A 15,867-nucleotide genomic window follows, 5' to 3' on the forward strand; every position below is an offset into this window, starting at 1 on the left:
TCTTCTTTTCAGTTTGGGCTATAGAACGGCTTTCGCCTTGGTTCGGGGTTTGGGTCCTGGGTATTACTGGATACTTAATTTCCTATTGATTGGATACAGCAACGGGCATACGTCCACCTAGACATGTGGACAAAACACATACATAATAATAACAACTGTCGATAGCAATCGCACAAAAAGACTGCATCATCACTGTGTGTCCTTGAGAGAAACAATCGTGTATATGTACAATGAGCATTATGCGCTCTTACATTTCAACCTGGATGGATGTTTTGTGGTACATCCCCAATATGCAGAGGGTATCAACGGGACAAGCCTCTACCATGTGTAAACAAATACCCGCAAACGCCCAGTTATATGCCAGATTCCCCGTGTCTTTCTGCTCCCCATGGCGTACTCGCTCTGCTCCTCGACTCGCTCTCCCATCGTATTCTTTCCGTTCGGAGCCAAGCCGTGTCTTCGTCGAGCTCCTTGCGCATAGCACGGAGGTCGTTGATCACTTGTTCGCTTTCGCTCAGCACGCGTTTGTGTGGATTCTCGCTGCCGGCAGAGTCACCGTCGTCCGTGATCTCGACCTCGTCATCTTCGCCGTTCCGCTTGCGCTTGTTCGTTGTAGGAGGGCTGCCGGCGCCAATAGACCGAGACAGGGATGTGTTCCGCTGGGGACGAGGTGGCGGGCTCATCGCACCATGAAGGGAGCGGCGGTCCAGGGTGCTGTGGGACGACGCCCGTTGCCGTGCCGTCGGATATGGCGTTTGTCCACTGAAAACAGCATCGGCCATCCTCTCCGGAAGTGCGGTCCCGTCGGGCATCTGCACGATACCCATGGCTTTGAGTTTCCAGCGTTCGGAAGCATTGCTAATGCTCTTGTTCGGCTTGGGGCTGACAGTGCTGCGGAATGAAGGCATAGAACTGTAGAAGCCCTCCTTGGCTTTCCCAGCAAACCTCTCATAGAGTTGCCTGGCTTTGCCCTTGTACCTGGACGATGTCGACGCTGTAGATGAGGCCAAGGAGGAGGCCCTGCTGGCGGGCCGGCTGCCGTCCTCCACCACATGTTCCCCTCGTGCAATCCTCTTGGCGGATCGGTGCTCGTCTGTCACGCCAGAGAGAACGCCAGTGTCGAGTAAGGCTTGCTCAGCGTTGCTCTTCCTCTTCATCCTCCCTCTCAGCGCAATTTCCGCCATCTCGGAGGCACGATCCGCCTTGGCTAGTTTTGCCTTCCTTTCCTCTCTTCGTTGCTGCCGCTCCGCCTCTTTTCGCTCCTCCGCCTGTTGCTCCTTGTATCTTCGAAGCTCTTCCCGCTGTTGCCGGCGCAATGTTGCCATACGCTTCGCCCGCGCATTCTTCTTCCATCTATAAAAGTACTTGATCCGCAGATTCCTGATCTTAAACGCCTCCACTTCCGCGTTGATAGCATCCTCCTCCTCTTTCCGGATCCTCTCTGTCTCTTCTGTCATCCACTGGTTGTAAGCTTCTCCGACAATCTCGCCGATGATGTACTCTGTGAATTGGTCCATGATGCCGGTATCGCCAAGGACGAACCACCTAGAGAAAGCATCCATGATTTCCTTTGGGGTCGTTGGAGCCTGAGGTGTCCGCTCAGATTGGGGAGCGAGCGCTCCTAATTGCGTTGTTGTCCTGGCGGCCGGCTGCTTGAAAGGATTTGATTGACTGGCGACGGCGGCCGCTGCAGGTGCATTTTGACTCGCTTGAGTTGCAGGTAGAGGCTCGTTGGCGGCAGCCTGCCCTTTGTCAGAGGACTGCCCGTGGCTGGAGTCCCGTTTCGGACTACCTGGTGGTGTCGTTGACGCTGTTGACGCTGGAGTGCCTGTTGGGTTTGGTGGTTGCCCGAAGCTGAATACAGGAGCTGGTTTGAGACCAGCAAAGGGGTTTGAGGTTTGGGGGGAACCGCTTTTCGGGATGGCCTCCGGTTGTTGCGGTTTACTCATACTAAAAGGGCTCGGCTTTGGGGAGTCCATGTTCTGTGTAGGAGCTTCGGCTGGCTTGTTCGTTGGTTCCGAAAAGAGGCCTGGTGTGGGAGCCTTTTGGTCGGTTGCCTTGCCGGCACTGGACATTCCGTCAAATGTGCTCGGCGCGGCTGCCGGCTGATTCAATACTGACGCTGGCGATGAAGCACCTCCGAGCTGAGGGGCTGATACCGAAGTGGATTGTGCTCCTGACCCAAAAGGAAACTTTGGTGCGTCCTTGCTGGTGCTTGCAGCTGCTGCAAATGGGTTGTGTGCCGTCTGTGGTGCTTGCGTCGAGTGAACTCCAAATGGACTCGTCTGGAGCCCTGGGCTGGCATTGTCTATACGAGTGAAGATTAGTGTAAATGATTTGGTTCGGTCTTTTCGTGGTATCACGGCACGAGTGTGTGTAAAGAGCTAAGAAGCCCATCGCATCGGTAACCAAATGGGAACCTGTAGGCCCTGCTCCGTGTTTTCTTACCTGAGACACTGTTGCTGGACAGCGCATTTGGCACGGGCGGTGCCTGATGGCTGGGAGGGGACAGTGTTTTTGTCACAGCCGGGCGTGCCATTTGTGTCGGTGCTGGTGATGGCGTGGCTGTCGTCGCCGACTGTCCACTCTCGTAGACAGTTTCCCGGATGACTTCGACGAGCGTTTTTGAGCCTCGCTTCCTGCCGACGAGCTTCTCGGAAGATTGATGGGGTAGCTTGGACGGCCAATCGAGTTCCTGTCGATGCTCTAGCAGCAGCCGCTGGTTGCTGCCATCGCTGACGTCCTCGATGATGCTGTCGTCCACCTCGACTTGCAACCCTGCGAGGTCCACAAAGTCGACGGCTTCTGCTGCAGTGTCGAACCGAAGGAACTTGTTGAGTCCAGCCGCGGTGAGGTCTTTGCTAGTTACCTTGGGTCGAGCCAGGGCTCTCACCAGAGAATTGACGATTGAACGGCGCAGCACCGGGAAGTGGCACTCGGCGAAGCAGGCCATGGTGAACGAGACAGACGGGTCCTCTAGGATCCGAAAGTACGTCAGATACGAGGCGGACGCTGCTGGGGCAGGTGCCAGAGCTGGATCAGTTGAGTTTGGTATTGTCTTGACGATAGGGCCCTGGAAGTCTTGCGTGTTTTGCAGCGCCTCGACGAGCGAGACTGCAATCTGGATCTCCTCTGAATTCTTCCACAGCTCTGGTCGCCATGATCTTTGCAAGGTCTCAATGACGTCGGGGTCTCGTCCATGGAAGAGCAGGTAGTATGCCCGGAATTCGGCCTCGTTAGGGCATTCGATGCCTTGCTGGTTGCAGTCGTCGTACAGATCTCTCAGACTAAGCAAGGTCCGCGCGAGCTGCTCCGTCTCCTGGTGCTCCACGAACCCTTCCGCGTCCACGTCTTTCCGTGAAAGAAGGTGCAGAGAAGTGACGTGGAACCGCGCAATGTTCTCAAATACTGCAACTTGCGATTTGATCTCTTCCGGTTCCAGTCGCGAGAAGAAGGTGTAGTCTCGTCGAATCGCTCTCGTCCTGTCCCATAGGAAGCCATGCACATTGGCAAGGTTGTCCTCGTCGTCAAGCAAGTCGCCCACCAGATAGTCGAGTGTTCTCTGGAGTGCTGGGATCGAGCGCACATCCATGGGAAGCGGCGCATCTTGCCCGGCAGCCGAGCGTGCAATCTTTTTCACCATCTTCGAAGTCTCGGGTATGTCTGACACCTCATTCTTCTCCGACTTGACGACATCACCTTCAAAGATACGGGTGATTTTCTCCCATTCTGGGCACATGTCTTCCGCAATGCCCCTAAAATCGATCGCATCCTTGAGTGCTCTTCGTTTGTTCGGATCATCGAGAAGACCGGCTTTGATGAGTGATTCGCGCACTTTTTGACGGTACGCTTCGTACTGATTTCGGAAGTGTTCCATCTTTTTGTTGTACAGAGTATGGTATTGTTTCGAGGGCCATTTTGGAGGTCGAATGTTGTCTTTGCGCAACTGCTCGTATACGCGCCGCGCATACGGATCGGTTGTGTTTGGTATCTCTTGGGTTTGTGACGGCTGGCCGTCGGTGTCTTCGCTACTCGAGTCGACCTCCGGTGCTGAAGGCTTGGGCTGCTTTTGCGTACCGAGGGCTTTCCCAGCTGCGAATGGGCGCGCAACTTGTGGCGAGGCAGAACCCGATCCGTTGGTGACATTATTCTGGATGCTTGCTGTCCCATTTTGCTTGTCCTTGCCTTGGCTGCTGGCAAGGCCGGAATCGCTCACATCACCGTTGGGCGTCGCGCCTCTCGAGAAAGGCCCGTTCGGTACATGATTGCTGGTAGCCGGCGCGAAAGGATTCACAGTCGTCGCGGGAGCAAAAGGATTGTTGGTTGTGCTGGGTTTAGTCGTGTTATTTGCTGCGAACGGGTTAAACGTCGCCATGTTCGCGTCGTGCAGAATCGACTAGAGATGGATGTTCGCCATGCAACAGTCGTTACATGCATCCGATTATATGTCAGCGCATTGGAAGAGATTTTGAAATAGAAAGCGCTTGTAGACAAAGAGAACAAAGCCGATGCACAAGTGTGAACGTGTCGAAGGGGAGGTGGTCGGTGTGCTCACGCGAAACGGAGCTTGGTCGGGACTCAGGCTGTTGATCTGCGGAAGTAATTGCATTGTCGTCACAGGTCACGTGACGCTCCTCTTTGTTGCGACTCTGCGACTGCGGACACTGCCAGAGTCAATGCACCGAGACTTCAATTGAAAATTCGAATCATGAGGTCGTTTATAGATATCGGCCGCTATCGTTTCAGTCTTATTCTTTTGAGGTGTCACCAATCACCATCGTTCCATGTCGCTAGTGATACCAGGCCGATGAACAGGGTCTGTTGGGACAGTGACAGCACTCCCAGCCATCCAATTTTGCAGTCATCGTTGATTCATTAAATTTTGTCCAGTCTAACTAAAAGGGCTAGGTTTCGACTTGGGCCCTGTGATCGGTTTCCCCAGACTGCGAAAGCGCGCTGGTCCGAGACCTTGCCTGATCTCCTCCAACTGCTCCAAGCCAGTCTGCGCCTTTGTCTTCTTGTTCGTCCTCTTTGACGGCCTTGTGTAATTGCCGAGGAAATCGTCCAAGATGTTGTCAAAATCACCTCTCGTAGGCCCGTCTACCGTCGACATGCCTGACGCCTGCGATACAGACGCCATGTCGTCCATGTCCTCATTGTACGCTTCGTCGATCTTGTCAAACCGCGCATCCAGCAGTGTCATCTGGTCCGTTCGCACCATGGAGGACGAAGTCATGGAGTAGCTTGACGCGTCGGTCAGTGCGCCCTTGCGCTTCTTGCGTTTGCCCCCGTTGGTAGTCGTGGTCCAGGCCGACTGGAGCTCTGAGGGTGCACCTGGCGGAAGCACGCGCCCAGTCTTCTGTTCCTTCTTGAATTGCTTAAAGTCCTCCAGCCAGTCTTGCGAGGGTCCCTCCTCAGGCTGCTCGCCTTGCGTTGGCACCAACTGTGGCGCGTCGTCGTTGTACTCCTTATTGGGTCTGGCAGTATCGTCAGACTCGTAGCCATCGTCTTCATAGTCGTCGAATTCGTAGTCCTCAAGTTCCTCGCCATCCTTTGTCAACTGCTTGAAGACGTCGTCGTCATCCTCATCAACATAGGCCTCGTCCTCCAGTGCCTCAAGCGCCTCTCGTAACCTGGGGTCCATGTCGGGTTGGAAGCCCTTTATTGAGTCCGGGACGTCCTGTTGTGCTTCGTATGTCAACCTCGTCAAGTTCTTGGATGGTAGCATTTCCTCATCCACGTCAACTTGCGAGCCCCCTTCGAGATCCATGTCTTTGAGCGCATCGGCAAGCGACTGCTTTTGTTTGCCCTTGTTCAGGTTGCCGGTGGACTTCGCTTCGACAAATACCACGTCGCCTCCTGAACCAGCGTTGAGGTCGCGCATGTGCTGCATGTAGTCATACTCGCTGTCGTCGTAGTAGATGCCGTAGTTCGCCGCCTCGCCCTCATTGGCGCGAATGTCCGCAGCCTCGGAACCGAACTCAGAGGCGAGGTCATCGAGCTGCTTTCCCTTCTTCGATGATCCAGGTTGCTTCTGCGTCGGGTTCAGCACCATGGAGGGAGCCTCATCGTCGTGAATGAGAGGGTCATTTTGTGGTCGATGGACGAGGGTGAAGTGTTGCGCCGTGCGCTTGTCGCTAGCAAGAAGTCAATGCGAATTATTCCATCATGTCCGAAGTACTCGCACTTACATCCACTTGCCTTTAGGCATCTTGAGTAGCTTGTCTTTCTGATCTGAGGTGTCAAGGAAATCGAGGATCTTTGAAACCTCGAGACAGGGCTGGGGCGGTTGGGCGAATGTGACATCAAGGCCCAAGGCACAGACAGAAAAAGTTGGCGGGGCAGAAAAATTCCCTAAGGGTCTACACCGTTATCGTCTATCGCTACACTGTGCTTAGAGGCTTTCTTCCGGCGCTAAACACAGTGTGAATAATCAAAATGAGATTTGCCCCTCCATCACGCCCATTATTCAGCCAAGGCCAAAGTCGAGTCACCCATCGCGAGCTCACACCTTTCCCATCTTCTCATCTCCATCTCAGACATCTGAGCAACGAGCCTGAATTCTCCGGCTCCTTTATACTTCTTTCTATACCACAGAACAGACTACATCGCCACCATGGTTCTGGCAAAGTCGAAGAACAAGGTGGGGTTGGGAAACTCCCTGATGAATGATCGCTTTGGCAAGGGCAAAGGCGGCGATCGCAAGAAGGCATCGGCAGTCACCCGTACAAACCACCAGACGGGTGAGGAGTACCTGATCAATGAGAAGGAAGATGCTTCGTGGGTCAAGATGCGCTCAGTCACCCAGCAAGGCGCCCTGGACGAGTTCCTTTCCACAGCGGAGTTGGCCGGTACCGACTTCACAGCGGAGAAGATGGACAATGTCAAGATCATCCACACAGACCAGAAGAACCCGTACTTGTTGTCGGCCCATGAGGAGAGGGTCGTTCTGGGAAAGCACAAGCAACACAAGGCCAGACTGACGGTACCAAGGAGGCCGAAATGGGATTCCAACACCACACCAGAGCAGTTGGATCGCAAAGAAAGAGACAGCTTCCTGAGCTGGAGGCGGGGGCTTGCAGAGCTGCAGGAAAACAATGATCTTTTGATGACGCCGTTCGAACGAAACATCGAGGTCTGGAGACAGCTATGGCGAGTCATCGAGCGCTCCGACCTGGTGGTACAGATCGTCGACGCCAGGAACCCCCTACTCTTCCGCTCTGCGGACTTGGAGAACTACGTCAAGGACGTTGACCCGAAAAAGGAGAACTTGCTTCTTATCAACAAATCCGACATGTTGACCCAAAAGCAACGCAAGGCTTGGGCTTCTCACTTGAAGGAGGCAAAGATTGCCTTCAAATTCTTCTCCGCTCGTCTAGCGACCGAGGCCAACGAGGAGGGTGACAGTGACGACGAGCCAGAGGCATCGTCCTCCAAGCGCCCAGCGCAGCAAGCTGTGTCCGAGGGCGTGAGTCTTGGGGATGAAAATGACGACGGGATCGTACCAGCGGTGCCCCTCGACGAGGAGGACACAAAGATCCTGACCATTGAAGAGTTGGAAGGCATCTTCCTGCGCCACTCGCCTACTAATGCCGGCAAGTCCATCCTTATGGCCTACATGAATGTTGTCTAACTTTTGTCCAGAAGGCGACCACAAACTTCAAGTCGGTCTCATCGGTTACCCCAACGTCGGTAAATCATCCACCATCAACGCCCTCATCGGCGCCAAGAAGGTGTCCGTCTCTGCCACGCCCGGTAAGACGAAGCACTTCCAGACCATCCACCTTAGCGAGCGCGTCATCCTGTGCGATTGCCCTGGTCTCGTCTTTCCCAACTTTGCCACGACCAAGGCCGACCTGGTCTGCAATGGTATCCTGCCCATTGATCAGATGCGAGAGTTCGCCGGGCCTTGCGGCCTGGTCACCCAGCGCATTCCCAAGAGCTTCTTGGAGGCTGTATACGGTATCCGCATCAAGACGCGTGCCCTTGAGGAGGGCGGTAGCGGCACACCCACTGCCAGCGAGTTGCTGCGTGCCTACGCCTCAGCACGTGGCTACCAAACGCAAGGTCTCGGTCAGCCTGACGAATCTCGCGCCGCACGTTATGTTCTGAAGGACTACGTGAATGGCAAGCTGTTGTACGTTGAACCACCGCCCGATATCGAGGACGCCAAGTGGTTCAACCGCGAGTTGTACGACGAACTCCACCTTCCCGAGAAGCGACGGGCGGCTCTGGTCTCCGCCACAGACGACATGTCACTCAACGAGGCCAAGGACGGCGGCGCGGACACCGAGTCCATGATCTCGGAGTTTGTGGCCCTCCCAGCCGGACCCAAGTCCAAGCAGCTCGACAAGGGCTTCTTTGGCGCATCAAGCTCAGGGGGCAAGATGACCATGCCGTTCAACCACAAGTACACCGAGCAAGGGCGCGAGAAGCCGATATCCGGACGCAAGGCGCGGACGCTCGTCGCGCTGGAGAATGGGATAGACCCAAAGGACGTGCAGGTCGTGTCGGGAAAGAAGCACTACAAGGGCGGCGCGAAATCGAAGAAGGGGAAGAAGAAGGCGCAGGACTCGGATGAGGATTAGGCATCGTGACGAATCGAAAAGATATGAATTTCAAGGTATCATGGCATCCCGCGCTGCAAGTCTCCACCAATTGACGCTATCATCACAATCCTCAGAGCTAGACATGCATGTCGACAACTTTCTCCCATGCTGCGACATGGTGAACGCACCGGCAGTTCTGTCAACAAACCATTAGGCTCATCACATCTCATTAGTGTCATTACTTCGACGCTGCACCCGCGAACTGGCGTGAAGGAGCCGCAAGAGTGGCCCCCATCTTCGAACGACTTTGGTAGTCGATACCTCGGCGATGATCAGTCGTAAGTGGCCACAGCATGTACTCGCTAATAGATTTGCTCTTAGATTTGACCCAGCCCTGCTGCTTCTGGTCAACACTCAGCTCCTAAGCGCTCGCCCAATGTGCGTCCAGATCGAACATGTTTTTAAGCGCCCATCTGCCCGACAGCGCGCCTCGCAACTCTCATTGGCCGGGGCACACGACAATTGGCCAAACAATGTTCTTTACAACCGCTCAAGAGCAGCCCTCGTGATGGTGCATGTTGCGGTCAGCGATGTGATGGTGACTTTCTGGGTTAGACCATGGCGTTTGGACGTGCCATCGCGCGCATCGGCATCGTCCACATCGTGGGGTTCGCGATGTGATGGGGATATGTATACCGTCTGTTTGCGCGCTGGTGGTACGGAAGGAAGTAAGTTTGTGAATCTGTTCTCTATCTCTATTTTCTTCATCTCTGCTTCTCTACGTTGGGCATTGAGTGCCTGTTCCGTCGCTACGACTCTGACCACTTTCACTACTACGCTTTTAATTTCAACACAAGCTGGTCTTGTGACATTTATTCATTCATTAAATATTAATTCGAGACGCCATGGCGATCATTAATGCATTGGCCGTATTGTTGGCCCTGATCCACATCACGGCCGCCTTACAGGTCACACCAGGATCTCCTTGCTCGTCGGTCTGTCTTGACGATCCAGATCTTGATGACTCCGATCCCGAATCTTCAAACACGACGCCAGATGATATTGTATGCGACGTGAAGGATTTCATTTCGGAAGCAAAAGGCCAAAAGTTCCAGAGATGCTTGAACTGCCTGCAGGACAGTGGGTTCGAGCATGGCCTTGAGAGCGATCAGCAATGGTTCTTCTGTAAGTGTGACAATCGCCTTCCGGAACACGAGCTAACACTGCCCAGACAATCTGAGGTTCGCTGTCGACTACTGTGTCCTTGGCGACTTCAACGCTACAGACGTTGAGGCCGGTCCTTGCGCCACCAAGGAATCGTGTGGTGCTCTCAACAAAGCACTGAGCGACGGCCTTCTCGAGCCGGCATACTCTGAAGCGTACGACTACTGCGATGTCAACCACAGCGTTGTTCTGTCGAGCTACATGGATGACTGTGTCACCTGCGTCCACTCTTTCAACCCCTATTTGGCAAATTGTATGGTTACTCCTGCCTGTCGCCTTAGAAACCTTGTTAATTCGTGTAGTCCTGGCGGCCATTCAAGCCGGATGTGAGCAGAAGCCTCTATCAGGGACAATTGTCGGACTCAACGAGACCATCTTCACCACGAATACCGTCCTCATCACAGACCCCTCGACAACGTCGTCTGCCGACACGTCGACTGGCCCTGTACTCTCAACGCCCATCATCGCAGGTATCGCCATTGGTGGTGTCATTCTCCTACTTCTCATAGCAGGATGTGTGTATATGCAAATCCGAAGACGCCGCAACAAGAAGAGGATTCGGCGTGTTTCGCCCTTGGAATTCAGATGCCAGACACACGTCACGCCCCTGACGGCAGACTTCCCTCCTGGTGTGGGAGAGAAATCATACGTGTCCCCGTCAGCCGCCTTGGGATCCAATCCGCCAGAGAAGAGGTTGACGAGCATTGTCACGACCACGCCCGCCATGCCCGCCAAGGCAGCAGCATCTCCAAGGCTTGGTGAGTACACGACACCAACGTCCACCACTTCGATCCGGTCCAACGCGCCCCTATTGAGCTCCAGCTACAGGCCATACGTACCTGCGGAGTATGGCATGTCGGGGGCCCCTGGATTGGCCATCACCACGACCGAGCGGTCTCCCTATCAGGGGTTTCCTAGCCCACGCCACGCATCGTTCACGGAACAGAGCAGCTTGTCGCCCCAGCAGAACCAGACCGTGTGGGATCAGTCAGAAGCAGGAAGAACAGGGAGAGACATGGGGAGAAAGAAAGAATCGCCGGCTACTAATGGCTCGCCGACGTCGATGACCAACATCCAGACATCGTTTCCTCCACCACCAAGTGGGCGTCGTTAGACAGCAACAGATAGAAACCCCCAGATTCTAGAGAATGATGCAACACTTCAATGCTATTACTCGCCATACCCAGTTATATACATACAGCGCCCATTGTCCTTGCAATTCGCATGAAAAGCCAACCAATCCATCTCGCCGCCGGTCGACGCGCCTCCAGGGGCTTTCAACCCAAAGTGCGGCGTCTGGAGCAGGGACTTGCTGGCACGACGATATGGCCCTTTCACGTTCCTACTATAGGCGTACTTAATGTCGTACTTGGGGTCCGTGAAGCAGTGACTGCTGTAGAAGAGCACGTACGTCCCATCAGGACGGATCGTCAGCTCGGGCGCTTCGATGAGCGCGCCGTCCAGCGCCGGAATGCGATCTAGCAGAATGGTCGCTGCGCCAATCTTGGTGCTTCCATCGTAGGGGGACACTTCTTGCAGTAAAAGCGGCGTCTTGAGGTTCGGATCGCCGGTGCCGGTGCCGCATTGCGAGAAGTCACCCTTGGAGTTACCGTCTATCTTGTAGACGACGTACTGCCTGCCCGTGGTAGGATCGCGGAAGCCAGCGGCGTCAATGGCGCCGCCTTCCTCCCTTGGGCATACCCACGGCTCCGGGTCGGCTTCATAAGGACCCTCGAGCTTGTCTGAGCGTGCCACGCCGACGCAGTGCTGGTGCGAGTCGGGCATCTCGCCAGCAAAGTACATAACGTACGAGCCATCGTAGAGGCGCTTGACGTCTGGTGCCCAGGTGTTGCGTCCACTTGTCCACGTCTTTTCGGGCATTGCGTCAATGTCCAGACGCTCCCATTTTCCGAGGATATTTCTGGTGCGTGATCTGGCCACTTGAATATTTCGACCGCCCGAGTTGGTGGCAAAGGCAAACCAAGTGCCGTTTTCGTGCCTGATCAAGGACGGATCTGGGAAATCAACCGGTACACTGGGTTCCATGGCGAACCCGTCGTGTAGGATCCGGAGTCGCAGTCCATGATTCCTGTGTGTGTCAAAGGAAAGTGGCATGGCCACGCCGTACAGAATGAGCGCCGCCAGGATAATAAAGATAGTAGCACCAGCCATGGTGAAATAGATTCGATAACGGCGAGAAAATCGCTGCTGCTTGAGTTTTCTCTCGAGCAGGTGTGCTCTCCTGTGCGCCAAAAGGGGCGTCTCAACGCCTGATATATGTTTCTGCTCCATGTTTGCTGCTGGTGCGTATGACGCGAGAAAGTCAACGATGGACAGTATCATCAAATATGACTTAGTTTGACTAGCTTAGTTCTCCGACTGGTCAGTGAGCTTGTTGGGTGAGGTAGTACCTGATGGCAAGCTGCGCTGGTCCCAAGGGGGCGGGACTATATGTACTCTAGTCTGCCGGCCGCCTCATCAAGGTCGTGTAGTGTGAAACAGTGAACTCTAGAGAATCAGAGGGATCCACGTGCAATATTCCATGCCATGAAACAAGTGTGCCTGATTTCAAGATACTCAATGGTCTCGTGTAAGATCCTAGTGGTTAGGACAATGATGCTTCGTTGAAGATAGCTCGTGGCACATGATGAGGAGTGAAGAAGAGGAGGTCAGGTGGGAGAATGTCGAGTCGAGTGGACTTGAAGTGTTCAGCGTGGCGCCAGTCACAAGCGCCACGCGACGAGCCAAGACCCAGTGATCAAGTTTGGCACTACATCCAGTTGTCTAGGCGTCTTACGTCGCCTCAATGTTCTATCATGAGACTTTCCATAACTCACTTGGGGCTGGTGGTACAGGGTATGCGTCTGGCTTCGAGAAGCCGGGGGCAATAAAGATCAGATTCTTGCCCCGTCGGCCTGATGGCCTAGATAGGAAACATGGGCCTTCAAGAATCTGTTATCTGATCAATCAAGCCTCGGCATTACTCTGAAATTTAGCTACAGATGCTCCGTAAGGGTTTTCTCCCCGTCTTTGACGATCACACTCTTCCTCCCCTGCTGCTGGTGTCATTGGATCTGAAGCGACAATCCCATCCTAGTGAACCGAAATCTTCTCATCCACTCCAACAAGCAGCAGTCATGGCTCGCTCTCGTCCGAGTGCATCATCCAAGCCGACGAGCAAGTCCAACGGACTGACGAATGCATATCTCTGCTTCTACAACACCGCCTCAGCTCTGCTACGGCTCTGGATCTTGGTACGCGTCTCACTCTTGTGGAGAGCCCAAGGCAACGCGGCTGTCTGGGCCGATCTCAATCTCATCGCGCGGTGGACTGAGACCCTGACGGCCATCGAGGTCGTCCACGCCATCACGGGCCTCGTTCGTGCTGCGCCTGCCACGACAGCCCTGCAAGTCGCAGGGCGCAACACCATCATCTGGGCTATCACCAGGAATTATCCAGATGTCGCGGCCAGAGAGACGGCCTACAGCCTTATGCTGATGGCCTGGAATGCCGCCGACGCAGTCCGATACCTCTACTTTGCTCTCCAGACAGGCACCGGGCGGGTTCCCTCGTCTCTTTTGTGGTTACGGTACAATCTGTTCATTGTGCTCTATCCTATCGGTATCTTGGCCGAAGCACGCCTTGTCTACGAGGTCATCTCGCCTTCAAAAGCTCGAAATGAACTGTATCAGTATCTGCTGTGGTTTGGACTGGCGATGTACTTCCCCGGTAAGCAGAAGACGACCGAGAATTGATGTAGAACCTAACACTGACACTTCCGGTAGCCTTCTACGTCCTCTATGGTCATATGCTGGCTCAGAGAGCCAAGCTGGGCAAACCTAACAACAAGAAGGCGCTATGATCGCAGCTTGGTGCTGGCGTATATTTGAGATCAATCCCGGTACCGCTAAGACTGCCAGAGTGTGGAAAGCTCAGGCGGCGCCCGAGCACAAAAAAGTAGCATTGCGCTAGGTTTACCAAAGATGGCATGCTGTCCAAGGTGACGATCCATATAGATAATTACAAGGCATTAGAGGGACTACTATACCAACATTAGAACACCAGCGTGGAACAGCAGTCGAGCCACATAAGGTCTGGTGCGACTCAACATCAAAAGCTATTGCAGCGGGTGCGGTTCTGTCGGCATGCGAGGCCTCTCGGAATCAGAGAGCCGAACGATAAAAGCACAGTAGAGAACGTCTTTTATGTTGCACATGCTTTGATTGTGATCCTCAACTACTCATAAACCCTTGCCGATAATGTCTGAGCCAAAAACGCCGAGTGCCAGAAAAAGCCACACTTTTGTAGTGATACAGCGTAGCACAAACAATCAAGAAGAACAGACCCCTAAGAAGTACCCCAAACGACCATTTGCAGCCAACAAGACGCGTGATCGTGACCGTCTGCTCCAGCGAGACAATAAGTCACAAGATATTCAAGCCATCAGCCCCTTAATCGCTATCCTCATCGTCGTCCTTGGACTTCTTGGCAGCCTTGGCGGCCTTCTTCTCCGCCTTCCTGCGTTTCCGCTCGGCCTTCTCCTCGGCTGTCTCGCCGTCGTGCTTCTTCCTCTTCTTGCCCTCGTCGGCATCCTCAGCAGGCACAACCTCCATCTTGGTGACAGTGGTCTCCTCGACAACAGGGGCGGCCGCGGCAGCAGCAGCAGCAGCGACGCCATCGGCAGGCGCAGCGTAGTCCTTGTATCCTGAGGTCCACTGGGCAGGGGTCGACTCGTTGGGGCGGCCGAACTTGTCGAGCTTGCCGTCGGCCTTGAGCTTCTTCTTCTCGGTAGCGACGGGGCCAAGTCCCCAGCGGCGGGGGTACAGGTCGCGCTCCATGATGCAGCGCTTGACCTTGGCGACAACACCGTGGTCGCATGTGGTCATCTCGACGGTCGACATCTGAGCGATACCCAGGGCGATGGCCTCACCCTTGGTGGTCATGAGAACAACCTCCTCGTGGTGCTCAATCTCGGCCTCTGTGTTACATTAGCACATGTACACTTGCATCATCCATCTCGAGAATACATACCGTAGCGCAGAAGACCGGGAAGCATGAGCTTGGCACCGTAGCAGACGGCGTTGACGGCGCTGTCCTTGACGACCAGGCGCTTGTACGAGGTCAGGAGAGTCTCCAGGGGCGAGATGACCTTGCGCAGGTACGACTCATCGCGCGTGTTGTCCATGGTCCACTGAGCATCCAAAACATCGTGCAGCGTAACCAGCTGCTTGGTCTCGTCCATGGCTCCACTCCTGACACGGCGCAGCTCCTGCATGTGGGCGCCGACACCGAGCAGAAGACCCAAGTGCACGCAGAGAGTACGGATGTAGGTACCAGCCTCGCAGCTGACCCAGAAGACACCCAGGTGGCGGTCGTTGTCAAACTCAATGAGCTTGCTCTCGTGGATGGTACGGATACGGAGCTGACGCTTGACAGCGGAGATCAGAGGCGGGCGCTGGAACAGAGCACCGGTGAGCGACTCAAGAGCCTTGGCGAACTGCGCCTGGCCACCGGGGACCTTGTCGTGGAGGCGGATGACGCAGACATACTCCTTTCCGGCGCCCTGCTGGGACTTGACGAGACGGGTGGCGCGGTCAATGCAGACAATCAGGCAGCCTGTGACCTTGGGATCGAGGGTACCGCTGTGGCCAGTCTTCTCGACACTGTTGACAATGTTAGCCTTTCTCTCTCCTTAAAAGCGCGATTGACTCTGACGTACCGGAGCATGCGCTTCAGCCAAGCGACAACTTCGTGCGAGGAGGGGTTCGAAGGCTTGTCGAGGTTGATGACACCAGAGCTGATGTAGGACTTGATGTCACGCTTCAATGGGGAGCAGCCATTGGGGATGGGAGTGAAGTGGCCGGTGCGGACCAAGACTGCAAAAAGGTGTCAGCGTACCCCAATTTGCGCCCTGATGAGATGATGGCACGAACGCTTCTCGTAGTTCTTGAGGAGTAGCGGCCACTGGCTTGTGTCAATGGCAGGTGCCACAGCCTGAGGCTTGATAACATGCTCCTCCTCCTTCCTGACAACCTCCATAGTCATCGTCGTTCGGGTTCCTTCCTTTTTTTTTCGGAAAGACTCTCTGATAATT

General features: G+C 54.7%; 7 protein-coding genes across 7 annotated transcripts; 3 read left to right on the forward strand and 4 right to left on the reverse strand.

Moving 5' to 3' along the window:
* Positions 1-195: 195 nt before the first annotated feature.
* F5Z01DRAFT_652930 (SAC3/GANP/Nin1/mts3/eIF-3 p25 family-domain-containing protein) lies at positions 196-4,645 on the reverse strand. Its single transcript, XM_046263317.1, has 2 exons — positions 2,449-4,645; positions 196-2,308 (listed from the first exon to the last, which is right to left on the reverse strand). Exons 1-2 carry the CDS (start codon positions 4,373-4,375, stop codon positions 354-356), a joined length of 3,882 nt encoding a protein of 1,293 aa, XP_046119293.1. The 5' UTR covers positions 4,376-4,645; the 3' UTR covers positions 196-353.
* On the reverse strand, positions 4,646-6,293 carry F5Z01DRAFT_749551 (Low temperature viability protein). Its single transcript, XM_046267000.1, has 2 exons — positions 6,192-6,293; positions 4,646-6,137 (listed from the first exon to the last, which is right to left on the reverse strand). The coding sequence occupies exons 1-2, from the start codon at positions 6,209-6,211 to the stop codon at positions 4,892-4,894; spliced, it is 1,266 nt and encodes a 421-aa protein (XP_046119294.1). The 5' UTR covers positions 6,212-6,293; the 3' UTR covers positions 4,646-4,891.
* A 186-nt stretch (positions 6,294-6,479) lies between these two features.
* Positions 6,480-9,051, forward strand: F5Z01DRAFT_50938 (putative ribosome biogenesis GTPase Lsg1). The gene is made up of 3 exons (XM_046260333.1): positions 6,480-7,595; positions 7,645-8,623; positions 8,684-9,051. The coding sequence occupies exons 1-2, from the start codon at positions 6,617-6,619 to the stop codon at positions 8,586-8,588; spliced, it is 1,923 nt and encodes a 640-aa protein (XP_046119295.1). The 5' UTR covers positions 6,480-6,616; the 3' UTR covers positions 8,589-8,623; positions 8,684-9,051.
* On the forward strand, positions 9,052-10,915 carry F5Z01DRAFT_50939 (uncharacterized protein). The gene is made up of 3 exons (XM_046260335.1): positions 9,052-9,734; positions 9,781-10,026; positions 10,076-10,915. Exons 1-3 carry the CDS (start codon positions 9,455-9,457, stop codon positions 10,885-10,887), a joined length of 1,338 nt encoding a protein of 445 aa, XP_046119296.1. The 5' UTR covers positions 9,052-9,454; the 3' UTR covers positions 10,888-10,915.
* Positions 10,916-10,943: 28 nt separating this feature from the next.
* Positions 10,944-11,945, reverse strand: F5Z01DRAFT_673321 (glycosyl hydrolase; the record flags this gene model as incomplete). The annotated part of the gene is made up of 1 exon (XM_046264930.1): positions 10,944-11,945. One exon carries the CDS (start codon positions 11,943-11,945, stop codon positions 10,944-10,946), a length of 1,002 nt encoding a protein of 333 aa, XP_046119297.1.
* A 965-nt stretch (positions 11,946-12,910) lies between these two features.
* On the forward strand, positions 12,911-13,635 carry F5Z01DRAFT_620584 (tyrosine phosphatase-like protein; the record flags this gene model as incomplete). The annotated part of the gene is made up of 2 exons (XM_046261146.1): positions 12,911-13,502; positions 13,559-13,635. The coding sequence occupies 2 exons, from the start codon at positions 12,911-12,913 to the stop codon at positions 13,633-13,635; spliced, it is 669 nt and encodes a 222-aa protein (XP_046119298.1).
* A 344-nt stretch (positions 13,636-13,979) lies between these two features.
* Positions 13,980-15,818, reverse strand: F5Z01DRAFT_685743 (pseudouridine synthase; the record flags this gene model as incomplete). The annotated part of the gene is made up of 4 exons (XM_046265970.1): positions 13,980-14,751; positions 14,805-15,436; positions 15,493-15,649; positions 15,707-15,818. The coding sequence occupies 4 exons, from the start codon at positions 15,816-15,818 to the stop codon at positions 14,225-14,227; spliced, it is 1,428 nt and encodes a 475-aa protein (XP_046119299.1). The 3' UTR covers positions 13,980-14,224.
* Positions 15,819-15,867: the final 49 nt, after the last annotated feature.

The sequence above is a fragment of the Emericellopsis atlantica genome (assembly GCF_019669845.1).
Source record: "Emericellopsis atlantica unplaced genomic scaffold F5Z01scaffold_10, whole genome shotgun sequence".
NCBI lineage: Eukaryota > Fungi > Ascomycota > Sordariomycetes > Hypocreales > Bionectriaceae > Emericellopsis > Emericellopsis atlantica.

Bases quoted from the DNA above. Each gene is read 5' to 3' on its own strand.
- F5Z01DRAFT_652930 (XM_046263317.1), bottom strand. From the start codon at position 4,375: ATGGCGACGTTTAACCCGTTCGCAGCAAATAACACGACTAAACCCAGC. The intron at 2,309-2,448 runs GTAAGAAAACAC...TCACTCGTATAG, and splicing joins GTCCAGCAACAGTGTCTCAG to ACAATGCCAGCCCAGGGCTC.
- F5Z01DRAFT_749551 (XM_046267000.1), bottom strand. From the start codon at position 6,211: ATGCCTAAAGGCAAGTGGAT. The intron at 6,138-6,191 runs GTAAGTGCGAGT...ACTTCTTGCTAG, and splicing joins ATGCCTAAAGGCAAGTGGAT to CGACAAGCGCACGGCGCAAC.
- F5Z01DRAFT_50938 (XM_046260333.1), top strand. From the start codon at position 6,617: ATGGTTCTGGCAAAGTCGAAGAACAAGGTGGGGTTGGGAAACTCCCTG. The intron at 7,596-7,644 runs GCAAGTCCATCC...ACTTTTGTCCAG, and splicing joins CCACTCGCCTACTAATGCCG to AAGGCGACCACAAACTTCAA.
- F5Z01DRAFT_50939 (XM_046260335.1), top strand. From the start codon at position 9,455: ATGGCGATCATTAATGCATTGGCCGTATTGTTGGCCCTGATCCACATC. The intron at 9,735-9,780 runs GTAAGTGTGACA...AACACTGCCCAG, and splicing joins CGATCAGCAATGGTTCTTCT to ACAATCTGAGGTTCGCTGTC. The intron at 10,027-10,075 runs GTATGGTTACTC...TAATTCGTGTAG, and splicing joins CAACCCCTATTTGGCAAATT to TCCTGGCGGCCATTCAAGCC.